This window comes from Papio anubis, chromosome 11, assembly GCF_008728515.1.
Source record: "Papio anubis isolate 15944 chromosome 11, Panubis1.0, whole genome shotgun sequence".
NCBI lineage: Eukaryota > Metazoa > Chordata > Mammalia > Primates > Cercopithecidae > Papio > Papio anubis.
Window position 1 is genome coordinate 426328 of NC_044986.1, and position 26939 is coordinate 453266.

Below are 26939 nucleotides of genomic sequence, written 5' to 3' on the forward strand. Positions count from 1 at the left end.
CTTGGGAACACATTTTCAGGAACTCTTGAAACTGTACCCTGGTCCATGGCCACTCATATTTGGCTCAGAAGAAACTTCTTTAAATATTTTAGAGTTTGGCCTTCCTCATCAACAATCTCTCTCCCATTTAATTTCAATTCCTCAAATACTCTGTGAAGTCATGCTGTCTTTCTATCCGTTACCTCATTCATGAGTTAAAGAGAACTTGGCCACAGAGACCAGATATTTGTATAAAAAAGAGTTTTAACAGTTTGAGAATTGAGCTTTTACAAGACATGTCAGAAATTATTAGGCACAGCCAAGAGTGCTCAGATAGAAATTCATAGTCTCACATGCTTATCAGTGAACAAGAAAACATGAAAATAGGTAAATTAAACATCCAATTCAAGAACTGCAAAACACAGCTAAGTGAGGCAGACAGAAGGACTTTGTAAACCACAAATAAAATTCTAAGCCCTGACCATCTGAATGGACCCTGCCTCTCAGTCAAGGGCATTCCAAAGTTAACCTGAAAACGTAGTTCAGGCCATGATGGGAAGGGGGAGCTTGACGTGTCTCATTATCCCTCCTCCCTGTTGGAATTCCTGAGAGAACAGACTCTTTAACTGTGATAAGAAACATTTATGATCTGTTCTCTCTGAAGCCTGTTACCTGGAAGCTTCACCTCTGTGATGAAACCTTGGTCTCCACAACCTCTTATCTTAACCTGGACATTTCTTTCTAAGTCTTTAGACAATAACTTGACTCAACCAATTGCCAATCAGAAAATCCTTGAATCTACCTATGACCTGGAAGCCCCCCACTTCCAGTTGTCCCCGCTTTCCAGACGGAGACAATGTACGTCTTACATGTGTTGACTGATGTCTCACGTCTCCCTTAAAGATATAAAACCAAGCAACCAAGCATGGCCTGACCACCACAGACACGTGTTCTCAGGAACTCCCGAAGGCTATGTCACAGGGCCATTGGCCACTCATATTTGGATCAGAATAAATCTCTTTAAATATTTTACAGAGTTTGATTATTTTCATCAACAACTTTCTAAGGAGTAAAGAAGAAATTAATGGTTTGAAAAGCAGGAAATGATAGGATCAGTTAATAGGCACCAAAGCTGGTTCTTTTAAAAAAAGAAAACAATAAAATACAGAAACTATCAACAAACCTAACCAAAAAAAAAAAAAGTAAAATCAGAAATAAGCATCAGAAAATAGCCCAGATGCAGAGTGAATGAAAAACAACTATGACAAGACTACTTTGTTCAACACTATGCATACTGAAATCTGGATGAAATGAATGCTTTTTAAGGAAAATATTATCAAATTGATTTTGGAGGAGACAATTACCACAGGAGAAGTAGACGCTGCTGTTAGAGAGCCACGCCAGTCACCCACCCACACTCACGTCGGAGGAAGGAGCCACACCAGTCACCCTCCTGCACTGTAGATCCCCAAACGCCATCAGCTCAAAATGATCCTTACACCACAAAGTGTGAGCTGGATCCCTTCACACACCTGCACATGTACACACACATGCATGTGCTTACACATATGTACACATGCACACCCAAATAAACACATATACATATGTGTGGTTACATGAACACACACACTTGTACACATATACATGCACACATGCACCTACACACATGCACATAGATACACATACAGTGCACGTATACACATATACATCCATATCCACACAAATGCACACATGAACATGCTTACATATGAGTACATATGCTCACACATATACACATATCTGCATCTACACATATACATCCACATGAACACTCATGCATACATATGCTTACACATCCATGTGTACACACATAGACACATGCACACACAATACACGTACACACATGGCCACACAACACACATACCTACATGTACTTACACACACTTACACATGCACACATAAACATTCACATGAAGACAACATATATATACATATGCACACATATATACCTGCTCACACATTCATATAGACACACGTGCTTTACACATATATGCAGCATGTGCATACACAAATAAACATACCCCCACACACATGCATACATACACACACTTGTTCCAAATGAGAAAGAAAAGTCCACCTTACAAGTTCTCGCAAACCTTAAGGAACATGTCATTACAATGCTATGAACCAGTCCAGGAGCACAGAAGGAAAGATCAAGCTTCCACATTCTTTGTTTGAAAAGAATCACAGAATCACTTTCCATATCAATATCGAGGCGCATATTCTTAGTGTTAGCAAACAGACGCACACGGAAGGCAAGCGAGTGAGAAAGCCCATCATGGCTGGATGAGAAGACACACCGTCTTATGCCGGTTCTCTTTAAATCAACCTGTACTGGAGAAAATGCCAACAGTGTGCTTTTGGCTGTGTTTTGTGTTTATTTTTTAAACTAGACCAGATGTTTCAGCATTTACATCAAAATAAACATGCAAATATGGTCTTACAAAAGGTTGAAGAGCGAGGCCTCAGAGAAGAGAGTGCTGCCACTGTCCAAGCACACCGTGAGCTGCAGCAACCTCCGCAGTGGGGCCTGCTGGACCCAGAGTTCAGAACGAGGCTCTGCCCTAATGACACAGGAAGACTCAAAAATATCTTCGAGTGAATGGATGGTTAGCTAGCTGGAAACCATGATGCTAAACAGGGTATGATGCAACTGCCATTTCTGTGAACCAAAAAAGAATATACACGTACACATCACCTGTGCACAGTGTCTGCAGAGGGCAGAGGGAAGGCAGGTAGAAGTATTAATTAAGAGCTGCAGATTCATCAGATAAAAATGTGGGACCCCAGGTTAGGTGCTGGGATGCAGCAATGCTGGGTTCCTGGGATCTTGGGATGCTGGGGGTGCCGGGGGTGGTGGGATGCTGGCGTGCTGGGATACATGGAGGCTGGGATGCTGGGATGCTGAGATGCTGGGGTGCTGGGATCCTGAGTGCTGGGTGCAGGGCTGTTGGGGATGACAGCCTGGGGTGCTGAGTGCTGGGCTGTTGGGGATGACGGTGGATATTCTCCTTTCCGTCTTTCAGGGGCGTGTGCACACCACCCTCTGGCATTGTCCTGGAAACTGCCGGAACTTGGCTGCCGGGCTGCTGGCACGCTCCACGTTCGGGGCTGTCCCATCGGGAAAGGTGCCTGTAGGGGTGAGGAGACCCTCTTCTGATCCTCCTGCTTTCCTGGGGGGTGAAGCTGCTTTCCCTGAACACATCAGGCCCCGCTCCCCCAGCCACGGGACCCCACAGTGTGGTGTTTGTCCCCCAGGGGCAGAGCTTTCTGTCCCTTTTGTTCTCTGCTGATCCCCAGAGCCTGGCCCTGCACAGGTTGTCAGTGATGTCTGTGGATTAGAGATCCGTTCCCCTGTGCCTCCACAGGGGAGGGCCACACGTGCACACACATGCACACTCACACACACAGGGTCACACACACAATCATGCTTACATGTCACACACTATACACACGCACTCTTGTGTACACGTGGCACACACAGCCCAGCCACACGTTCACACCCACTCCCCCTCCTGCTGATATTCTCACAGTCACACACATGCACTCACCACGCCCTCCCCTAGTGGGCTCTGGGGTCCCACCAACCGTAGCTGGATGGCCACCCCGTGGCCTTCACCACTGCGTGGCCCAACACAGAGGTGTATTGGGTTCAGCTCCTCCTGGTTCCCTGGGCAACATTATCCTGCGGGGCCAGGCTCAGTCGGCCCTCACACGTGGGGATCCCAGCCCAGCCCCCTTTCCCAGACTCCACATTCAGATTCTCAAGCCGTGGGCAAAGTAGCCGTGCCGGCACTGACTGGCCCCAAAGTGAAACCGATGCCGCAAAGCACTGCTGTGCCAGACGCCAGCCAGGCTGAGTGAGAACAGGACAGGCCCCTGGGACAGCGGTGCAGGTCGGCTTCCAGCTGACTTTGGGGTCCCCAGGACCCCACCTTTCTGGAGGGGTCACCAAGCCGGGGCTGGGCTCCACCTGGCCATTGTGAGATGTGCAGCTTTGTGAGCCGGTGCTGCCCCTTGGGCAGTTTAAACAGCAGTGGTGGGAGGATGTGCAAACGCCCCCGACCAGGGGCTTCATTTTCGCACTTCATTAGAGAGCCTGCTTGCCAGCACCCCGCTACCAGGGACCCTTCATGCTTCCCCAACTCCACCCACCCCCTTCTCTAGCTCCCCTAGGGGAGGGTGGCACCTTGCTCTTCTGAGAAGCGGCGGGGAGAGCCGGGACCCCGCACATCACCACGTCCCTCCTGCCCCCGGCTTCTGCTTGCCTGTCCCCGGGAGCTGGGATTCCAGGCCGATTTCAACTAAGTTCTCTTTTAAGTGCATACACACCAGTGGGATTTGCTTACTGGCCTCGCTTGTGCTGGAAGAAACTCTGTCTTTAACTTCTGTTCTGCTCACGTATATATTCCGAGATGTTTTAAACAACAATTCAACCATCTTCCTGGCTTTCACCTGGTGAAATTACAAATGTTCAGAATTCTCACCACCTTCTGGTTAAGCAAGTGTCGTGGGTTGAACTGTGTCCCCCTGAAACTCTCATGCTGGAGTCCTAGTCTCACAACCTCAGGATGTGACCTTATTTAGAGACAGGGTCTTCACGGAGGTGATCTGTTTAACGGGAGGTCTCAGGGTGGGCCCTACACCCCATGGCTGGTGTCCATATAAGATGGGCACATTTGGACACCAAGAAACAGATGACAACCACATACGGCCACGCGGGGTGCCTTCTGAGGAACCAGCTCCGGCCGCACCTTCATCTTGGCCTTCCCGCCTCCTGTCCTGCTGTTTAAGCCGCCTGAGAGAGTGCCCCGTGATGGCAACGCCAGCGGGCACATATACAGCAGGCATCTGGGGTCCAGCCTGGGAACCCAGACACAGACACCGTCTCTACCTGGCAAGATGGGGCGACAAAATGTGAAATGAACAGATCCAGTCTCTGCTCCCAAGACCCAGCACAGGGCTCCAAAAACCCTTGGAATTTCCTGGGTGATGGCAGCAGATTCTTTTGTTCAAATGAGGTGAGGCTTGGTGGCTCCTGGAGGGGGGCCGGTCACGAGAGAGACCAGCCAGGATTAGCACCTGCAGCTCTCAACCCTGCACCCACCCTCCTCCAGGCATCATCCACCATGATCTGATGGAGCCTCCATAAGAATGCCTGGACTACTGGTCCGTAGCAGTGCCGGGTTGCTGCACACATCCACGTGCCAGGAGGGTGGTGCCCCCCACTCCACGGGGACAGATGCTCCTGTGCTGGGGACCCTTTCGGACCCTGCCCTGTGCCCTGACCCACCTAGCTGCCCATCTGCGACCTTTCTCATCTCCTTTTCCTGCGTTCTGTGATAATTTTGTGTTACATTCTTGATATTTAAGGCTAATGTGTAACTAGAAAACTGAGTTTTAATATTTAATGCCCTTGGATTTGGGAAATCTCTTACTACATTATGTTTGGAGATACTTTCTCTGCGGGGTGAAATATTTTATCGAGGCTGTACCCATGTGTGGAGTGTCTTTACCAACAAAGGCTGTACTCATGTGTGGAGTGTCTTTACCAACAAAGGCCCATTTGAGAACTATCTTTGGGAAGGAATATGGTCATCTAGCAGGGATCTGAGGATGCCAACTTCAAGACGGGGTGAGGTTCCAGGAGCCTGAGAAACATGATGTTCAGGTTTCAAAACTATGTCAAGGCAGCTTATTTGATCCCATGTAGGTATGGTGGCCCTCTCCCGGGTGGAATTCCACTCTCCCAGGTGGGCCTCTCCCCGGGGGTCATCTGCCAGGTGGGCCTGCCCCAGGTGGGCCTCCCCTAGAGCTCCCGGAGCGCGCCCACCCCAGGGTGAGTCCTGGGCCCTCCCTGCCCCAGGTCGACCCAAGTCCTTCAGTGGCTCGGGCTTCCCTGCGCTCGGGCTGCGCGCCCCGTCCAGTCTCCAATTCAGTCCCCGGCTGAGAGGGAGGTGGGGAGCCCCGCCGGGCAGGTGGCCGCGCCGCTCCCCGCTCCCTGGGGGCCGGGCTCTGCGTGTGCTCGTCCCGCCCCGCTCCGCTGCCAGGTCTCAGCTCGCCCCCGGGGCGGCCCCTCCATGCCCGCAGCCCGCATTTCCTCTGCGCGACTTTCTGTGCCCGCTGCACTTCCAGGACCGTGGCAGGGGCAAGTCACCGCCTGTTAAAGTAATGACGGAATGAGGGAGGGAGGGGGGGAGAGAGAGAGAGAGAGAGAGAGAGAGAGAGAGAGAGAGAGAGAAGAAGAAGGAGAGGAGAGAAGAGGAGGGGAGGGGAGGGGAGGGGAGGGGAGGGGAGGGAGAGGAGAGGAGAGGAGAGGAGGAGAGGAGAAGAGAAGAGAAGAGAAGAGAAGAGAAGAGAAGAAGGAAAGAAAAAAAGGAAGAGAACGAACGAGCGGAGGAGCGCAGGCGCGAAGGACGCAGTCAGAAGTTCCCGGGGAAGGGGGAGGGTGCGCCCGGTGCCAGGACCACAACCCGAGCACACAGGAGCCCTGAGCGGGGAGAGGAGGCCGGCGCGGACCCCCCGGCGCCCCCCAACGCCGCCCTCCCCCGCCGCCTTCCCTCCCTTTCTTCTTCCCGCCACTCGCCGGGGGTCGCCGCCCCGGTGTCCGGGCTCCGCGGAGCTGGCGGCGGGGCGGGCGGGCGCGCGGCGTTGTTCGCCTTCGCCGAAGTATGGCCCCGCCGCCGCCCCGTAGCCCGCGCGTCCGCGTCCCTTTCGGTCTCCAGGCAACCGTCGCCGGGTCCTCGCGGCGGGAGAACCCAACCGACCCTGGCGGCGGGACGCACCGCGGACCCCAGAAAGGGCGGACGAGCCGGGCGCCGGCGTCATGGACCTGGTCATCACGCAGGAGCTGGCCCGCGCCGAGAGCCAGCAAGGTGACCCCAGACCCGCCACGACCCCCGCCCCGGGGAGGCCCCGGACCCGTCACGACCCCCGCCCCGGGGTGACCCCGGACCTACCATGACCCCCGCCCCGGGGTGACCCCAGACCCGCCACGACCCCCGCCCCGGGGAGGCCGCGGACCCTCTCATCCCAGCCTGCCAGATGGGTGACCCCTCGAGGGCCACAGCCGGAGCCTCCCACCTCCCGCTTGTCTGACCAGGGCAAACATACAGGAAGGTGCCCACACCGCTGCTCCCAGGCGGCGACTGCTGCTGTGGCCGGGGCCTGAGGCGGCTGCCTGGGGCCTTCGGGATCGCGTTCTCTGGCTCACTTCTCCCAGCCCAGTGACCAAACCTTCCTCAACCGCCTGTTTGGGACAGATGCTGCGTCCTTGAAGAAGGCCTACGAGTTGATCAAATCGGCCAACCTAGGGAAATCGGAGTTTGACCCCTCAGAGAGCTTCAGCCCAGACCTGTTTGTTCTGTGTGCAGAGCAGGCCCTCAAGGTAACTAGTTCCCGGGATCCTCCGTCAGGGCAGCTTTGACAGGGAGAGGGGGGGCCTCTGGGCGTCTAGTGGATGCAGAGTGGGGCTGGGGAGAGGCAGCTCCTGGCCGGGCAGTCAAGGGGCCAGGATGGAGGGTGGGGGCTGCAAACAGGCTGCACCGGTGCTTGGGGCCTGTTCTGAAAGCGGCCCCATGTGTTTCTGGGCAGGGAGGCCACCGCCTCCAGGTCTGTGGTCTTTCATGGTGGTTCTCTTGCAGATGGGGCAGCCAGAGGTGAGCGAGGACTGCATCCAAATGTACTTCAAGGTGAAGGCGCCCATCACCCAGTTTCTGGGCCGAGCGCACCTGTGCAGGGCCCAGATGTGTGCCCCAAAGTCGGCAGAAAACCTGGTGAGAGGTGTCCTGTGCCCCTTCTCCCCAACAGTTCAATTTTCACCCCACCTCCAGAACAGTGCCAGCCTAGACCAGGCTTTAAATCGTTCTTAGGGTAGTAGAGTGAAGGAATTAATTTCCAGAGTGACACGAAACTTGCACCATTTCCCGTTCATGCTTTTTGCTCAAGTAGTGGTATCTGACATGCAGGACCCCTGGACCTTTGCCTCGTCGCAGCGTGGTCTCTGTGGCATCTGCACCTGCAGCTGCCCCGAGTGGGCAGAGGGGAGCTGGGGTGGGGTGGGTGTGCTGGAGCATAGGCAACTGCGGTTTCTGATGCCTCGCTGTGTCTGTGGGACGGGAACCCGGGTGCAGGTCCACGACATCGCCACGACACTCAGGCTGTCTGCTACACCGTCACCTGTGGATACACAGGGGGTACCAGGCCAACCATGAAGGAGCCGTGGCATCTGCAGACAGGGCAATGAGCAGGGTTCAGTGTTTCAGTCTAATTGTGCTTCTTTATGTTGCCTTAGGAGGAATTTGAAAATTGCGTGACTCAGTACATGAAGGCCATAAACTTTGCCAAAGGAGAACCGAGGTAGGCGAAATTGAAGTGGTCTTTTCTCATTGACCGGGTGAAAGACTTCAGAGCCAGAACTTGCCAAGTGGGTGTATTTATTTGAACTGTGGATTTTCCCCTCGTTTGTGGTTTGTGATTTTCATGCACGTGTGATCACTGCCTCATCTCGTTAGCGTGTGGACTAGGCCACATTCATGCAGAATTCCGAGTCACAGCCTCTTCAGCACTCGGCGGTTTTTGTGATTTTAGGTGGCTGTGAAGAGGCTGTTTTCTGCCGGGCGTGGTGGCACAAGCCTGTAATCCCAGCTACTGGGGAGGCTGAGGCAGGAGAATCACTTGAACTCGGGAGGCGGAGGTTGCAGTGAGCCCAGATCACGCCACTGCACTCCAGCCTGGATGACAGAGCGAGACTCCGTCTCAAGAAAAAAAAAAAAAAAAAAATCTGTTTTCTCCAGGGCCTTCCTGGGTGTACCCCCAGGGCGCCCGGCTCCTTCCCCAGGGTTCCTTCTTCGGCCCAGCGTGCCTTTGCTGCCCTCTAGCGGACGGCTTGGCCAAGGCCGCTGTCCCTGCGGAGGCGACTCCAGCATAACTTTCTACAAAATCAGTGCTTTCTGCACAAAAACAAATATCATGCTTGAAACTGTTAAGCTTGCAGAAAACTGATTCATATCCTATGCAAATCAGTTTTGTGCAAGCTTGGCAGTTTCAAGCATATTTGTTTGAATATATATCACATATTTGAATAGGATACAATGTTTGGAGGAGATTTAAATAGAAGCTGTGGGTTCCCTGGTCCCTTCTACCCACATCGGCCTGCTTGTCTGCTGGTGGCCCTCTCTGGTCACACTCTGTTGCAAGTGGTGGGGATGTAGGGCCCAGCCCAAGAGATCTTCCCTGCATGGGGACGGGGACGGGGAGGCCCCATCTCAAGCCACAGATTCTAAAGACAAGGGGTGTTTCCGAGGGAGGTGTGACGCGGGAGTGGTGCGTACCACGGGAAGGAGGCTGCTCTGCTCCAGGACCCTCAGGGGCACCGTGGATGGACCATGGGGTGACAGAGCCTTGCCAGAGGTCAGGATCATCTTTGGGAAAGGGCCAGGTTGTGTGGAGAGAGAGGGCAGCACTGGCTTGTCCAGGGCAGTGGCAGTGGGACAGGAGACTCTGAGCCCTACCACGGGCATGTGGAGGCCACAGTGGGGATTTGCGGAGAGCCACTTACAGGGAGGAGATGGGTTCCTTTCGAGGTGCGGCATCCAGGGAGAAGCAGCAGGCCGCTGGAGTCCCATGGCGACCCCTCTGACTCAGGCAGGCGTGACCGTCTGGTCAGGACACCCTGCACCTCCGCTCCTCTCCTGAAAACCTGGAAACAAGATGAGTCCTGTCCCAGGGTCACATGGTGGCTCTGAGTAAACTCAGAGGAGTGGGCTTGCCACAGCCACCCTGGCGTCCTCCTCCCACCTGGGCATTGAGCAGTGCTGGTACACCTGGTGGCCAGCCCAGGACCACCAGGCACGGAGGCCCTACAGGGCAGAGCTGGCCTGCCCTGCTGTGGAGTGGCCCTAGAGTGAGAAAGGCAGATGGGCCCGGATTCCCTTACTTCAGTCCCTGCAATGGCTTCCTGCTGCCCAGGGAGAGGCCCAGACCCCTGAGAGGGGTCTCTGTTTAGTCTTCCAGTCCACCCTCCTCCACTTCACACTGTATGCTGGCAGACAGGAACTTTGTTTCCCAAAGGCTCCTCCTTCTCTTCCATCTGCCTGACCTTCTTTTCCTCTACTACTGTCTTGGCTGCCTCCTGACATCTTTCAGGTCACGGCAGGCATGTAACCTCCTCCAGGAAGCCTTCCTTGATTCCCTCTGTCCTTGCCCATTCTTGTCTATCCCTTGAGAGCCAGAGGAGGCCTTGGTCAGTGGTGTGTTTTCAAGGGAAGGGGGCCGATCAGTTTGTGGAATGATTGAGGAAGGAGGCCCTGGTCTGGACTCGGGAGCCTGTGGCCGGGTCATCACAGCTGGGCCTGCACTAGAGCCATGGCACGTTGGACGCAGGGCCGCCCAAGGCTGTCCCAGGGAAGGGCTCTGCATCCTGGTGCTCCTGCAGGCCGGGCCAAAGCTTCTCAGATGGGGCTGCTGCTGTCTGCTGAGAGAGGACCTGAGGCCCCTCCTGGGAGGGGCTCCGGAGACACAGTGGCCCCTTGGTTTTGCAGCTTGGGCTGGCTAGGCTTTGACCGCGTTCTCCACGTCCTCTGCTTGTGCCGTAGGTATTACTTTTTGGTGTACAATGCATCAGTCCTCTACTGGCAGATGGTGAGGCCGTTCCTCGAGCCTGGATATCGCCACCATCTGATCCCCAGCCTTTCCCAAATTGTAAACGTGCTGAGTCAGACCGAGGAGGAAGACAAGGAGTGGCACGCCGAGCTGATGCTGTGAGTTGAGCTTGCCGTGCCCTCTGTGGCCTCCCAGTGGGCTGCCCTCCGACTCTGAGGCCACCACCCCTTCTCCTGGCGGGGCGGATGGGAGTTCCACATCACTGGGGCACACTCCGTGTGCGTTTTCTCCCACAGTCACAAGTTTCTGTGCGTCTTGTCTGAAGGTTGTTTCCAAAATCTGTAGATGACGTTTGCCGTGCCCTGGTTATGAGGTTATGACAACAGAACAAGATACTGTGTTTAGACTCACGGCAAAGCAGATATGACCCTGTGCCACCCAGCCTGCCTCCCGATTTTAAAATCTTAGTTCTTAAAGTATTAATGCAGTAGGTATTTTAACAGCATAAAACTAAGCGGAGTCAGCATGTCCGGAGCCCAGGCGGCCCTGCGAGGAAGCTGGGGCAGCACGGGGCAGGCCGGCCTTGCCTGGCCTTAGCCCTGAGGGGTCACTGCAGACTGTCACCAATGCCTCGGTCACTGTGCTGGGCGGCGGAAGGAAATGGGCCCAAGTGTCTGTGGAGCTCTCTGTGCAGGCCAGGGACGGGTGGATGTCCCCAGTGAGGATCCCAGCTGTGCCAGCTCCAGAGTGGTCCTCCTCAACCCCGAACCCAGAGCCTGCAGGTGTGGGTTACCTGCCATATGGCCTTTTGGGGAACCTTTGAAGAATATCAGTACAGATCTTTCATTTCAAAATGCCCCGGTGCGGCCGGGCGCGGTGGCTCAAGCCTGTAATCCCAGCACTTTGGGAGGCCGAGACGGGCGGATCACGAGGTCAGGAGATCGAGACCATCTTGGCTAACACAGTGAAACCCCGTCTCTACTAAAAAATACAAAAAACTAGCCGGGCGAGGTGGCGGGCGCCTGTAGTCCCAGCTACTCAGGAGGCTGAGGCAGGAGAATAAAGGTGTGAACCGGAGGCCCGGGCTTGCAGTGAGCGAGATGGCGCCACCACACTCCAGCCTGGGCGACAGGCGAGGACTCCGTCTCAAAAAACAAAATGCCCGGTGCTAAGCGGTAGCGAGCTGTCTGGCGCCTGCTGGCGTTCGGTGAGCCGCGGCCCTGGTTCTGGCTGAAAAGAAGCTGACGCTTGGGGTAGCTTTTAAAGGATTTGTGAAACACAAAATGTATAATGGTTTAATAACCTATAGTTATCAGAGAGGGAGAAAGCAGTTTCAGCGGGTTGACGGTGGCGTGTATCCGTTATCTAGGGAAACAAGTTGAGCCAGGTTGACCCCGATGGCGTGTGTCGTTATCTAAGGAAACAGTTCAGCGGGGTTGACCGGTGGCGTGTGTCCGTTATCTAGGGAAACAGTTGAGCCAAGTTGACGGTGGCGTGTCGTTATCTAGGGGAAACAGTTCAGCCAGGTTGACGGTAGGCGTGTGTCCGTTATCTGGGAAACGAAGTTCCAGCCAGGTTGACCCGGTGTGTCCGTTATCTGGGGAAACAGTTCAGCGGAATTGACCCGGTGGTGTGTCCGTTATCTGGAACTTCTGGAGTGTTACCTGCAAGCCGGAAGAAAGGAGGAGGCTGCCAGGTTCTGCTCCACTGCAGCTCCGTTCATCAAGTCTCACGTGCCGCAGAAATACCGGCAGATGTTCTCCGTTATGGTAAATCAGCGTATTAGAAACAGAGACGTAAGAAGTACTTTTTCTTAAAAGTCATTGTTGAGAAAACTGCATAGAAATTACATAAGTTTGCTGAGAGATATAAAAATATATATGTATAGATACATGAACAAAAATATATCAACATATTAAAAAGAAATAGCAGTTCATCCAACGTATAGAACTGTGACATTTTGAAAGCAAAACAGGGTCTTTTGCCTTTATCATCGCTCTTTGAATTTTTCCTTTGTAATAGCTTTGAATTTTTTTGAAGTTAATAGAAAATTCACAAAGATACAAGTAATTACTACAAGAATATGTACCAAAAGCATTCATCAGTGATTCATTTTGACATATGGGGAATCAGCTTAAGTTGTATCTGAAAAACTAGATACAAAATTTAATTAATGAGAAAGTAAAATCTAGACACAAAATCTGAACCTCTATCTAATTGTTTGAATCCAGATTAATAATCTCTTCCATTTTATGACAGGTTCGTCATGAATTAATGGATAAACTTCAGTTAAAGGAAGAAAAGAAAAATTCCATTAGCCTGTCAGTCACTTTCTATATTAATATGCTAAAAGCGTAAGTCATTTTGGGAGGGAGAGTTTCACAAGTGCTGGGCTTGGGAGTGCTCTGTCCCCTCCATAGGGGGAGGTGCTGTGTCCAGGGGCCTGTGAGTCTGGAGTTGCAGTGAGTGGAGCTGGAGAGTGGGAGCCTGGGACTCCCCAGGGTGTGGGGATCCGAAGGCCACCCCCAATCCGTGGCCCTGCCTCCCTCCCAGCACGGAGGAGAGGCCAGTGAGGCCACGGAAGGGAGAGGGCGGCTTTAAGCCAAGTGCAGAAAGAGCTTGTAGGAGGAGATCACGGTGTGTTTGGATGCTGAGGGGAGTGAGGAGATCACGGTGTGTTTGGATGATGAGGGGAGTGAGGAGATCACAGTGTGTTTGGATGATGAGGGGAGTGAGGAGATCGCAGTGTGTTTGGATGCCGAGGGGAGTGAGGAGATCGCAGTGTGTTTGGGTGCTGAGGGCTGTGAGGAGATCGAGATCGCGGTGTGTTTGGGTGCCGAGGGGAGTGAGGAGATCGCGGTGTGTTTGGATGATAAAGGAAGTAAAGAGATCCGCCAGTCATTTTAGATGCAAGAAGAGTAAAGAGATCGCGAATATGTTGGAGCGATAAAGATATTTAGATAGTAAAGTAAAGGAAAGAATTATTTAGATGATGAGAGTAAAGGAATCATAAATCTATTTAGGTGCTGAAAGTGAGAGAATCATGAGGTGTATTTGGATGGTGAGGAGTAAAGAGGAATCCCTTGAAGTGCGTATTTGTGGATGCGAGGGTAAGAGAGAAGATCACGGTGTGTTTGGATGAGGGGAGTGAGGAGATCGCGGTGTGTTTGGATGCTGTAGAGGGTGGGGAGATGCGTGGTGTGTTTGGATGATGAGGGAGTGAGGGAGATCGCTGGTGTGTTTGGATGGTAGGGTGGGGCGGTGTGTTTGGATGATGAGGGGAGTGAGGAGATCGCGGTGTGTTTGGATGCTGAGGGCTGTGAGGAGATCGCCAGTCTGTTTGGGTGCTGAGGGGAGGTGAGGAGATCGGGGTGTGTTTGGATGATAAGGGGAGTGAGGAGATCGCGGTGTGTTTGGGTGCTGAGGGGAGTGAGGAGATCACGGTGTGTTAGGATGCCGAGGGGAGTGAGGAGATCACAGTGTGTTTGGGTGCTGAGGTCGGTGACGAGATCTGAGATTGTGTCCTATGGCCAGCATCCCTGTGAGAGAGCAATGCTCGTCCAGGTCCTATCACCGTTGAGCAGAGACAGTGCCCCACATTTCCCGTCTTTGGCTCCTGTGTGGGATGCTGGCTCTGGCAAAGGGTCTGGGCATGTCTTGTCTGAGTGTTTCTATTCCAGCCTTGTGGGAAGGCCAGGCATCATGGAGGGAAGGAGGACCGGAAGGGGTGAAAAGTCATCTCAGGAATTTGAGAAAAGAAAGCAGGAGGGGTTATTTTCAGTCTCCTCTTCAGTGGGAAACACAGTTTCATACACACAGAGTTTCTCTTAGGAGAATTTGAATAAATCTGACAAGATCTTGTGGTGAATTACTCTCTGAATTATTTCTAGAAAAGCAGAGCAAAATGATTTACCAGGCGACGTCAGTGTCATTCTGAGGAAGGCCTATAGACACTTAAGTCGTTACAACCACCAGCGCTTTCCTTCCATCAGAGAAGAAAAGTAAGTGTTTGTCTTTTTGCAATATCACTTCTTCATAATCATTGTACAAAATTTAGCGGGCTCTGAAAAATGTGAAAAGGTATAAAACAAGCAACTAGAACCACCTTTGCAAAAGCCAGCCATTGTGGAGGTTTTAGTAAGTTCCTCTCTGGTCTTTTGTGGCCTGAGATTTGTACTGTTTTGCGAACACTTTCACACCCTACTTTTTAACATGAATTTAGTTTGTAGGCATATGGATGGTTCGGTCACCGCAGCACCTCTCACTGTTCTGGTGGTTGCATGGCGTTTTGTGGGTGGGAGAACAGGTTTCTCTGGAGCGTTTTTCAGGCTGGTTTGTTTGGCTTCTGTGCTTTCTCGAATCCTCCAGGCACTGGAGAGTTTGGGATAAGTCCTGGGCTGGTATCCTGGAAGCAGGAAGCTGAGCCTGAGATTTTCGGAAGCACATGGAAAGCGCTGGCCGGTTTTGCCTTCGTGGGTGCGGGTGGGTCGAGGGGTTGGTCCGCTGCCCCCCGGAGCGACTTTGCACCTCCTTGATAGCCCTGTATGTTTTTAAGAGAATGGGAAACAAGTAAAGCTTATTGATACAGGAGCTGAAATTGTCTGTTCGGTTTTCTGGTGGCCACACGGGACACTAACAGAGAAGGTGTATTAGTTATCTGCAGCCGCATAACAAGTACCCACAAACATAGCAGCTTGAAACAACACAGGTCCATGAACTCGCCATGCCTGCAGGACGGGAACCCGGGCACAGGTCCATGACCTCGCTGTGCCTATGGGATGGGAACCCAGGTGCTGGTCCGTGACCTCACGTGTCTGAGGGAAGCATCTGCACCCCACCCCAAAGCAGCCTCCTGCCCACAGCTACCCAGGGATACAGGGAGGATGGTCACACCACACTGAGGGCCGAGTTGGGTCACTGCCTGCAGCCGCCAATGTATTCCCGGGAAGACTGTGATCACTCCCCGGGAGACGGCAGAAGACATGTAGACCTGCTCCCCGGGACATTTGGCAATGTCTGGAGACACTGTGGGCGGCTGCAGGGACACCAGTGGACAGGCTCCTCCTGGAAGAGAGGCATCCCGGAGGGAAACCCTGGCCTAATCTCCACCCCAGGAGCATGATCCTGATCCCTGCAGCTCAACAGGAAGCCTTAGAGGGGAGAGCTGAGTGCACCCTCTGTTCTTTCTTGAAGTTGTCTGGAGCACTGTGGGTCTTTACAGGTGGATACAAAGTTTAGCCTCAGCCTATGGATTTCTACGCAGACCCTGATTGGTGACTGCAGGTGCGGTTGGCGGTGCCCCTACGGGCTTGTCGCATGGTAGGAAGGCCCAGGCGCTGTGTAGGGAGGACGAAACCCCAGGATCTGTGTGCGGAGGAAGAAGGCTCAGGTTCTGTGTGGGGACTGTGGAGAAGGCCCAGGCTCTGTGTGGGAGTGTGGGGAAGGCCCAGGCCCTGTACTGGGAGCAGAAAGGCCCAGGCTGTGTGTAGGGAGTGTGGAGAGGCCCAGGCTCTGTATGGAGAGGAGGGAGGCCCAGGCGCTGTGTTGGGAGCAGAAAGGCCCAGGCTCTTTATGGGGACTGCAGGGAGGCCGAGGCTCTGTGTGGGGAATGTGGGAAAGGCCCAGGCTCTGTGTGGGGAATGTGGGAAAGGCCTAGGTTCTGTGTGGGGAGGGGAAGGTTCAGGCTCTGTGTGGTGAGGAACCTGCCTCTTCCCTGCATGGCCTCTGGCCTCGCTGAGCTGCAGATGTGGGTCTGAGCTGCTGTGCAAGACCATGGCTTTGAGTGCGCATGTCATCCTCCCTGTGCTTCCCCTGGGTTCTGCACATGACCTGAAGGTCTGGAGAGTGAGGAGCAGGGCGTCCAGTAGGGACCTGGCCCTGGGCGGCCTCCACAACTGTGCTGGCCCCAGGACACTCCTGGGCTCTGATGCTGTAGCCTAAAGCCCTGCTGGGACCTCCCTGCAGGGCTTCTGTTCTACTATTTAATTTAACTTTATTTCTTATCCTACCTTTCTTTCCTGCCTCTGCTTGAATGGGGAACCTGGATTCTCCCGTGCAGCCATATTTGCTGCCCCCCCATATTGAGCCGGTGCTGGCTGGTTTGTTTGTTTGCAGAATGCTTTTGCTTTTTGAACTGGCACGTTTTTCCTTGACCTTGAAATGCATGGAGATCTCCTCTGACTGCCTCTCAGACCTCAAGAAGATGGAAAGCAAAGTAAGTGGCTTTATGACACTGTTGCCTGGGATTGGGAGGCTGCTCACCGTGCATTTGGACAAAAGGCAAAGAAGGGAAAAGCAGTTCACAAGGCCGTGGCCCCCAGGGCTTCGGTCAGTGGTTGGCACGTTGCCGTCTTTCCTACCTGTGTTTTGCACAACTGCGGTTAGATGGTGTTTGCAATTTTACACCTGCCCATTTCTCTTTACCTTTATTGTGGCCGCGGGTCCACAGCACCACAGTTGTTTCTAGAGTCCACTTTACAGATGGTGTAAAATGTCATGATGCTAATGATCCGGAACATTCTCCAGCAGTCTCATTATTGGACGTGTAAGTCACACCGGCCATGCCTCATTACCCACAGTTCACTTTCTGCAGTTTGCTACCTGCAGGCACCTACAGTATGAAAGTATTAAGGTTTTTTGAGGGAGAGGCCACAGCCACATCACTTTTATTACAGCATAGTGTTATGGTTGTATTTTATTATTAGTTATTGTTATAAATATCGTACTGTGCCTAATTTAGAAATTGAAGTTTATCATAGGGATTTCTGTCTAGAAAATTCACAGTGTACATCGGGTTTGGGACTGCTCCACGTTTCAGGCCTCCACTGGGTTGGGGGGTCTTGAAACATATCCTCTCAGAGAAGGGGGGGCTACTGTATCATTTTTTGCTAATTACATAAAGGGCTGCAGTGAACATTTTGTGCCTAAAACATTTGTCTGCATTTAGGATTTTTCCCTAAGATGAGTGTATTTACATGAAATGACTAGGGAATGCTCACTTTTAATATTTTAAGAATACACGTTAGAGAACCGCCCTCCAGAAAAAGCTTCACACAACCAAAGGTGTGTAAGACTGAAGACGTCAGGCTTGCTGATGCTTTCGGGAACTGCCACAGGCCCTGCCACAGAGCAGGGACAATGGGATCAGTTTATTGGGTGGTTTTGAGCAAACTGTCGCTTTGCACACGGAGAGTGAAGGGGGGACCCTCGGGTGCACAGCCGCGTGCTGGGGCTCCCCTCGTGGTGTCTTCCTTGAGCACCTGCTCTGTGCTTTGCCCCAGGTTACCTACGAGTAATCGTAAACCGAGCCGTCAGTGGTGCAGGAGACACGGCCGTGGCTCAGCATGGGGGGAGCCGGCCAGTCACACTGAGGGCTGTGCTGATCTGGAAATGGTTTCAGAACAGGAGATGCAGGTCACGTGGCCTTGAGAGACAGGCGGGAAGCGTGGTCAAGGCTGGAAACGGCAGCCCGTGCAGTACGGAGGAGGAGGGCAGCGTGGGAGGCGCTCCTGTGTTTGATGCCCTTTACTGGCTTCTGTGAGCCCCATTTCCATCTTCTCGGTTTCAATGGTGTGGTGTCCCCAGTTCAGAATGACTGTGGAACGCCTGGGTCCGGCCCCACTTCCTCCTCCCCAGCAGCCCTTCCTTCAGCTCCCTGCGCCTCAGGGTTTGTCGCTGCAAAATGGCAGCAGTAACAGGACTCATCTCCGAGGGCTGCTGTGGAACTCAAAGCAATGTTTTGTGTATCCCAGGTTGAGGCTCCCGGGCAGGCCCCTGCTGCCGTGGGGTTGCCGTTAGGGAGGCTCCTGTAGCCCAACTCTGCCGCCACCGCCCGTGGCCCCTGCAGAGCATGTCCCTCTGCCCTGGCTTGAAGACGCTCTCCTGGCCCTTTGCCCGGTTGGCCTCTGCCCATCCCTCAGGCCCCAGCCCTCCTGTTACCTCCTGTCTCACTGCTGGTCGAAAGCGACCTTCTCTAGGTGAACATTCTGCTGGGAGGCTCGTTATCCCTGCCAGCCTCCTAGTAGACATTCAGGATCTCATGAGATTTAGTTTGAATTAAAAGCTCACTAATGTTAAGGATATAAATGGTTTTTAATTTTGAAGCCTTGGTGCATTTTTAAAGACTATCCACCGTCATACATTTCACGATTGCCTGAGTGAATGGTGGAAATGATTTAACCAGGCAGATGCCCGCACCTGTGGGACCCCATAAAGAGTTTTAAGATCCATGTCCATGTGGGAAGCATGGAGCTCTTTTTCTGACCCCTGTGAAGCCTGGCATAGCTTCCTCAGTGGCATGGAGGCTTGCGGCTGCTGGACAGCCGGGGGCACACAGCCTGGGGCGGCGGCCTCCTGGGCTCTCCATCCTGGCCGGCACCAAGGCCCAGATGTGGAGGACTGCGGTGCAGCCATCCTGAGGTGCTGCAGGTACTTCCCATCCTTGCGGACGTCTGCTGCCGAGGACCCGCTCCCCGGGGCGGAGGAGTCTGCTGCTGAGGACCTGCTTCTTGGGACATCTGTGTCTGTTGTTTGTGAAGATGCTACACCATCAGCACCTGCGCTCACAGACTAGGAGCTTGAGTCTCCTGTGTCCAGAAGACCTGCACCCCTCGAGCCAGGGCGGGTTTAGGGTTTAGGAGTGTCACCCCTCGAGCCAGGGTGGGTTTAGGGGTGTGGTCTTTGGATGACAGCGACATGTTGCTCCTAGCTTTTGTAAGGCCACCGAGGCCTGGGGACGTCTTCCCCGAGCTCAGCAAGCCCCGGAGAAAGGGGAGGTAGAGTGCCCTTCTTCCCAGCGTGACGCACAACACATCGCTTCCCAGACTTCGGCGCGGCCCCGGGCCCCCAAGCCGCCTGGCTGAGGCCTGGGTACCAGGTGTTGGGGGCCGGGACAAGGCCCCTGAAAAGGGCAAAGTCAGGACCCTCCCCTGCCGCTCTCAGGTGGTAGGGCCTGCAGGCAGGCGAGGAGTTGGTGTAGCTGAAAACACGGCTTCCTCACTTAAACCTCTGCGTCGTAGGTGTCTGTGTGTCATCGTATGACTTGTATTTGTTAAACCTCTACCCAGTCATATTTTAAATGCCTCTGAAGTTCATGAATGTGCACAGCTGCTTCCCTTACAGATCTCCATCTTTTCAAAAACTGTGTGTATCTGCAGGATCCTGGGAAGCTGATTGAAATGGAATGTCTGGAGTGTGAATCAGAAGCTTTAAGACTTGAAAATCAGATGAAAATGTACATCCGAGCGGCTGTTGAGGTCAGGAGTCGTACACCTGGCATTATTTTGCAGATTCCGGGAACTCGGTGCGAGTTGAGTGTGTCCCAGGCTTGAGGGTGCCGGGGACACGGCCTGGACCCCACTGCTGGACTCGCCCTGGCTCCCGTGACAGCGGGTGTGAGTCCAGCCTCCAGTGCCACACTTCCTCTCCCACGCACAGGGGCCCACAGGCCTCCTTGGTGGGTTGGGGTCGTACAGGTGGGGGCTGGGATGTGACTCCCTCTGACCCTCCTCCTGCAGCCCCTGCAGAGCTGCCCCCTCCCCGCCATGTGGTGATGCCTGCCCGGGAGGACAGGGGGACGGCCATGCGTCTCCACGAGGGCTTTCTGCCAGCCTCACTTGAGTCCGGGAAGGCGTCCTAATGACGAGGGGCAGAAGCCACCGCCGGCCCTGGGGTCAGCTGCCAATTATAGGCACGTGAGCCTGACCCACCTCCGTCCTGCTGTCTAAGACGGCAGGCTCCGGAATAGCAGCCACTGCCACGAAAGGATTTAGAAATCATTTTAGACTCTTCCTCAGTAAGAATTTCCCGGTTAAAAGATGAACAAAAACCTGACAGAATGGAGGTACGCAGCCCTGACATGGTGCCACGGCAAGTGTGGCGGGTCGGCCCGGGAGCCCTCGAGTCCTGTCAGCCAGGCAGTACAAGGCCCCGCTGGGCACAGAGGAGCCAGGGGCATGTGGGTCAGTGCCGGAGGTGCCGGGGTGGGGGATGAGCAGGGCAGCTGGGAGGCCTTCCCCGCCCCCACTCCTAAGGCACCCACCCTCAGCCCGCACCGCCTGGCGCATGTATCACGGCCCGGCAGGCGCCGACACCTCTGTGGACTTGCTCCTGGGTCTGCCTCCGCGGGGCTGAGCGTCTCGTGGGAGGTTTTTGACTGTTGCTGTGCACTGGTGCCAGGCATGTGGTAGGCGCTTAATGAGAGTTCGTTTAAGGAATGATTTCCAGACACTTTGGCTGCTGCACTTTGTCATGAAAGTGAACAGAGGCTGCTTGTGGCTGTGGCACTGTGGGGTGTACGGCTGCTTCCCCCGCCTCACCTGCTGAGGATCTCAGTGGGGCTGGCACCAGCGTACGAGGCTTTCAGACCCAGCAGCCAAGTGGCAGGATGGGGTTGTGAGGTGCAGGCTCCACCCAGCCCAGGGGCAGCATGAGGGCGAGGCCCCTGTGGAAGCCACAGGCTGTGGGGACATGGCCAAGTAAGCCCAGGGCAGTGGGCGGCCCAGAAGGGCTTGTGGGAGGTGGGAGTGTGGGGAGACTGGCTCCACTGAAATCCTGGCCTAAGCCTTTGTCCTGGAAAGGGCCCGTGTAGCACAGACCGGAGGAGACATTCTGGGGGTGGGAAGCGTCGTGGGCACAGGCCCCTGGAAAGAGATGGGATCAGGAAGGGAGCAGCCGCCACTGAGTCCACACACGGGAGGCGGGCGCAGCCACGATATGTGCGTACTGCCAAGCCTCCTGCGTGTACTATCTTGTGAGACATCCACTTCCTCCTAGAGTCACTCTGGCCATTTTCACGGACAGATTTGAGCATGGCACCACGCAGGGTGATGAATTTAGGGCCTGAGTTCTCAGCGTGCCCTGCACATGTCCCGCCCCAGCCCTGCAGCTCAAGCCAGCAACCTCCATAGAATCGCCCACGTCTTCTCCGCAGGCCCAGCTGGATATCATACAGAGACTAAACGTCGCGCTGCAGCGAGCCGTCCGCCTGGGCGACCCCCGGGTCATCCACGTGGTGTGCACCACGCAGTGGAACACTTGCCTGCCCCTGCTGCAGCACAACCTGCGGCACCACCTGCGGAAGCCCCTGGCCGGCGTCGCGGACGTGCTGGAGAAGGTGGACAGGTGGGGCGCGCACCTGCACCGTGTCCTCCACAGAGCGGGTGGTGCATGAGGAGACAGAGGAGGAGAAGGTGGCCCAAGCCCCCTTGCCATGCCAGTGCCACAAGCAGCAGACTCCCCCCGTACTCAGTAAGGGCCACCCTCTCTCTCTGCTCAGGGCCAGGCATGCCGGGTCCTCTGTGTGGAGCACTGGTGGGGCCAGAGGAAGAAGCAGGCTCAGCTGTGCCTCACGGGCATCTGTGCCCCTCAAGCCTCCATTGAAGGGGACTGTCATGGCCACAGAAGCTGAGAGTGGGGGGCTGGTTGTGGCCCCATGGGACTTGGGCCATCTTGGGTGAGACAAGGTGCCAGAGGGGCTGGCGTCGGAGGAAAAGGCTGGTGTCCTCGGAAGGAATTTGACAGGAATGCTGGGGCCAGCGTGGTAGCAGGCGGCAGGCGGCAGGGTGGACCATAAGCGGGCAAAGTGACGGTGACGGGGCGGCAGGGTGGGCCGCGCCAAGCGGGCAAATGCGGCAGGCATCAGGAGTGGGCCTGGCTGGCGAAATGGCCGGCAGGCATCAGGGTGGATATGCTCATAGGTGGGCAAGGCGTGTGACAGGAATTAGACCCATGGCCTTGGCTGACAGTGACAGGGTGGGCCATGGCGGGCAGGCAGCAGGCATCTGGGTGGGCCGTGGTGGGCAGGAGACAGGTACTGGGGGCAAGGGCAGCCACAAGATGTTGCAGAGCCTGGACCCAGGGTGGCTGGAGAACCACAGCCCTGGTCTCAGGACCTGTTTCTTGTTGGGAGGGCTCAGCCTCTTCATTGCTGTCAGTATGGTTTTGACTCTGAGACCGCCAGCTCAGCCCCAGCTCCCTGTCTGCTACCTCCCTGCACTGCCACAGCTCCCTCCCACCTTCCCTGGGGCTCCCTGAATTTTTCTAGAATTCTATTTCATTTCCTCTGTTGGCTTCTTGGTTTCTCGACTATACCTTTTGGAGGAATGGGGGATTTCTCTAGGGCTAAGAACATGCACCCCTTAGCACAGTCTGTGTCGGGCCAGCATCACTCCGGCTCAGTTCACACAGATACACCCCCTGAAACATGGTGACCACACCCCTCACACCTCCCTGGGCCATCCTTCAACTTCCCACAGCTAAGAATGAACTGGGACCCCGGCTCAGCTGCCCCAGAACCACTTCTCAGGCCTGGCACACGTGCACTCCTGTGCACACGCAGCCTGCTCGAGGCCAGGGGTTCCAGGCACCCCCACAGGCTGCTCGAGCCCAGGGGGTCTGGGGCACCCCCACACAGCTACTTGAGGCCAGGGGGTCCAGGGCACCTCCACACGGGCTGGTTGGGCTGCTCTGTGCAGCCCTTCCTCTCCAGACCCTAGCCTCCCTCGCAGCCCTGCACCCTGACCTCTGCCACCGTGGCCTGTGGGAACTGCGCCCCACGCTTCAGGAAGTTGTGCCCAGGCTGTGGGAACTGCGCCGCACGCTTCAGGAAGTTGTGCCCAGCAGAGAGCCGGGCAGTCTTGCACTAGCGCCCGGGTTTCCTTCCGGGGCAGTTGTTGTGAGTTGCTGAGGCCTCCGGGGTCTGCATGGTCTTCTCTCCTTGTCCCCATTTGTGAGTCCCCAGGGCCAGGCAGGGGCATCACTGAAAGGATGACGGGAAGCCAGGGGCACTGGGCACCAAGCCTCCCCTACATGCTGGGGCCACTCCAGGCCTCCCCTGGAGGATGTGACCCCAGCCCGACACAGCCTCAGCCCCGCCAGGGCCCCTGATGCCGCGCCACCCCCACAGCCTCATGACGCTGCTCCGCTGCCAAGTGCACATGGAGATGGCGCAGATCGAGGAGGACGAGGACCGGCTGGAGCCCGCCATGGAGCACCTCCGGAAAGCCGCGCGCCTGGACAGCCTGGGCCTCTACCAGGACAGGCTCCAGATGGCCTCCACCCGGCTGCGCCTGTGCACCACACTATACCAGGCCCCCGAGCGTGCAGAGGACAAGGCCATCATGGCCATCGAGCAGGTGCTGCCCGGGGAGGTGAGGGAGGCCGGGTGCTGTAACCCCAGCATGGGGCCGGGGCTGGGCTTTGAAGGCACAGCAGGGCGGGAGCTGCCCAGGGCCGCCTGAGGCGAGGAGGCCTGGGGCCGAGCTGTCACTGTGTCTATGAGCATGAAGACCACACAGGCCCTGCCACAGCCAGGAGGCTCCAGAAGTTGGAGAAGGTGCTGCGGAAAGTCCAGCGGCCCCTTCCTCATCAGTCTCTGCTTTTCACAGGCAAAAAAAGCTACCCCAAAGGACAGCGTCAGGAAGAAGCGGGCCCTCCTGGTGAACGCAGGCCTGGCCTTAGCCCCCGACACGTTTCAGATTGTGCTGGACAGTGAGAATGAGGCCAAAGGTGAGCACCGCACTGGGCTCTCCCAGCCCGGAACCATCCGCCTTGGAATGGCTCCGAGGCTGCCCCGGGGTTTCCCCAGTCCCCATGCTCCCTACCACGGCCCCTGGATGTGCAGGGACCATGCACCAGCAGTGTCCTCCGATCTCGGCCTGCCGGGTCTGGCAAAGCCCAGCAAGGGTCTTCTGTGCACACGCCAGCCATGTCGGGTGCCCCGGCTGCTAGGACAGACCCCACGGGCTCCGCTGCTTAGACAACAGGAACTCACTCCTCCCAGTCCCAGGCTGGAAGTCAAGGTGTGGGCAGGGCTGGTTCCCCCTGAGGGCTCCTTGGCTTGTGGACGCTGTCTCCTCCCTGCGTCCTCAGGGCCGTTCCTTCTGGGGGTCTGTGTCCTCGTTTCCTCCTCTTAGAAGGATACCAGTCAGGCCGGGCGCAGTGGCTCAAGCCTGTAATCCCAGCACTTTGGGAGGCCGAGACGGGTGGATCATGAGGTCAGGAGATCGAGACCATCCTGGCTAACATGGTGAAACCCTGTCTCTACTAAAAAAAAAAAATACAAAAAATTAGCCGGGCGAGGTGGCGGGCGCCTGTAGTCCTAGCTACTCGGGAGGCTGAGGCAGGAGAATGGCGTGAACCCGGGAGGTGGAGCTTGCAGTGAGCTGAGATCCGGCCACAGCCTGGGCGGCAGAGCGAGATTCTGTCTCAAAAAAAAAAAAAAAAGAAGGATACCAGTCAGACTGGACTAGGGTCCACCCTGGCGACCTCATTTGACCCAGATTACCTCCAAAGAAGGTCATACTCAGGTCCTGGGGGCGAGGACTTCAACACACCCTGCTCTGGGGAGTGGGGTTGAGCCAGAGGCACAGGACAGGGCTCCCTGGATCACGGGGGTCAAAGCTGAAGCCATCACGTCTGTCCTGGGGAGACCCTGAGCTGGCTTTGGGTAGTGGGACATGGGGCCATGCGGCCCACGTGCAGGGACTGAGCCAGGGTTCGGGGGTGTATTGCACCCCCACTGCCCCAGCTTCTCTGGGCACTCGCCAGTGGCTCTGGGAACGCAGGCGGTCCCACTCTCTTCAGCCCAGTGCAGGGGCCAGGCTGGGCCTGGCTTAGGAGCCCTTCCCACTGGTCCCTTAAGGGTCCTGCTGGGGGCCGCCGCCAGGCCTCCCTCCAGCTCAGTGCCCAGCAGCTGGCGGCTTTCGCCCAGCACGATGAAGCAGGCGTCACCCAGACTGCAGCCTGCGGAGACGGTGGTTGGGAATGGAGACGCTGGGTCATGTCTCGGGTCTGAGACAAGGAGATGGGCAGATGCAGGGTGGGTCGTGTCTTGCAAGGGAAGGTTGGTCGCTCTTGGAGAGGGGAGGGGTCACCGCCTCGTCGTCCACCACCCTCAGATGCTGCCGCACCTGTGCTTTCATTTTGCCCTAATAAGTTTGAGGAGCAGCTGCAGATCCACCAGTAGGACCCGGACGCACCTATTTTGCCTTCCTGACTCCTTTCATTCATGGGCGTGTGCTGCTGGCTGCCTGGGGGTCAGGTGCATGTCCACCTGCTGGCTGTGGGGCTGATACAGCACCGTACACCCAGGACCCTACACCCAGCACGAGGTGCTGCAGGGCCCTGCCCAGGGGCAGTGAGGGTGGTGCGGGCTCCAGGGGAGGATACCCTTGAGTGGCTCCTGAAGGTGAACCCCTGTGCCGGCCGAGAGGGTAGACACCAGCCAGGGGAGGCCCAGTCCCCGGGGTCGCCCATGCACAGGAGGCCCCCCAGGGTGTGGAGCTGAGTTCTGGGTGTGGAGCTGAGTTCCGGGTGCTTGTGATTTATTTGCCAGGAAAAGGAGTGGTGATTCGGAACCTCTGGCGTCATGCAGATAAAACTGCTGGGCCTTGGGGTGCTACACAGGGGCTGGGTGGGAGCGCGGGAGTCTGAGGCCGGGTGCCCCTGCTTGGACGTCAGCTAGGCAGCGCAGCCAGCAGAGCAGTGGGAGGATCTTGGCAGACTGCTCTGAGGTTCCTGGAGCCTCCCCCACTCAGAGGAGCACTGGCTCGGCCTCGTCGCCGGCAGGAGACACAGGCAATGCCACTCTGCAGCTCTGCTCCCGGGAGCCGGGGATCTAGGGCCCCTGCAGCCACCACCTGTGGGTGGCCACCCCGGTGCCGGCGCGGAGCGCGGGGCGCTGGTTCCTGATGGGCGCGTCCCCGGCCCTTCGCCAGCAGCCCCAACGCCTGCCTGTGCATTTCTGTCCCAGTCTCCACCGGGAAGAGCAGGGGCCGGTTCACCTACCTTTGTGCAAAGGCGCGGCACCACATCGTCAGCGTGGACAAAGCTGCCGGGCACCTGCGGCGCCTGGGCAACGAAAACAGCAAGGAGAGGTGAGCGAGGAAGAGGCCAGAGCGCCACACAGAGCCCTGCCTGGGGGTCGCTCAGCCCAAGAGCCAGCGTCTGTGGCAGCCGAGCTGACCCTGTGTGTGGCTGTCTGGGGACACGCCAGGCCACCTGCTCCAGGATGGTGGGAGGAGGTCCCCGCCTGGGGGTCCCGACATAGATGGGACCCCCAGCCTGTGATGACAGCCACGGCCTGTGAGGTGTGCGGCCACCCTGTCCCGCCTGTCACTGCTGTCACTCGGAGGACACGCAATGCCTGTGACCAGAGCAGGCTGATTTTTGGTACCAACCCTGCGGTACCACCCCTAGGAGGCCTGCTCCGTGCAGTGGATTGCACGGCCTTTCTTCTCACCACAGGGAAGGGAGGTGCCGCTCACAGCTGACTGGCAGGGGGAAGCAGAGAGCTGCACCCGACCCCGGGACATGCGCCC

At 56.0% G+C, this 26939-nt stretch overlaps 1 protein-coding gene and 1 long non-coding RNA gene across 4 annotated transcripts in view; one reads left to right on the forward strand and one right to left on the reverse strand.

The window, feature by feature from the left end:
* Positions 1 to 2373: 2373 nt before the first annotated feature.
* Positions 2374 to 6023, reverse strand: LOC103887848. Of its 2 annotated transcripts, XR_652102.4 has the most exons (4): positions 5852 to 6023; positions 4731 to 4912; positions 4368 to 4473; positions 2374 to 3150 (listed from the first exon to the last, which is right to left on the reverse strand). It is a non-coding gene; the product is annotated as an uncharacterized LOC103887848 (long non-coding RNA). The 2 variants fall into 2 exon arrangements; XR_652101.4 differs by lacking the exon at positions 5852 to 6023 and having other exon boundaries at positions 4731 to 5845.
* A 750-nt stretch (positions 6024 to 6773) lies between these two features.
* Positions 6774 to 26939, forward strand: part of CFAP46 (cilia and flagella associated protein 46) — a 119997-nt gene continuing 99831 nt past the window's right edge. Inside the window, exons 1-14 of one of the 2 annotated variants that reach the window (XM_031651966.1) lie at positions 6774 to 6893; positions 7281 to 7405; positions 7662 to 7793; positions 8312 to 8376; positions 10614 to 10776; positions 12264 to 12389; positions 12880 to 12974; positions 14511 to 14621; positions 16735 to 16834; positions 19776 to 19874; positions 21551 to 21741; positions 23525 to 23753; positions 24006 to 24126; positions 26372 to 26495. In XM_031651966.1, the coding sequence (XP_031507826.1) occupies positions 6845 to 6893; positions 7281 to 7405; positions 7662 to 7793; positions 8312 to 8376; positions 10614 to 10776; positions 12264 to 12389; positions 12880 to 12974; positions 14511 to 14621; positions 16735 to 16834; positions 19776 to 19874; positions 21551 to 21741; positions 23525 to 23753; positions 24006 to 24126; positions 26372 to 26495 (1730 nt within the window). In that variant the 5' untranslated portion in view covers positions 6774 to 6844. Of the gene's footprint in view, positions 6894 to 7280; positions 7406 to 7661; positions 7794 to 8311; positions 8377 to 10613; positions 10777 to 12263; positions 12390 to 12879; positions 12975 to 14510; positions 14622 to 15841; positions 15904 to 16734; positions 16835 to 19775; positions 19875 to 21550; positions 21742 to 23524; positions 23754 to 24005; positions 24127 to 26371; positions 26496 to 26939 lie in introns of those variants that run through there. The other variant, XM_021943888.2, reaches the window with a different exon arrangement.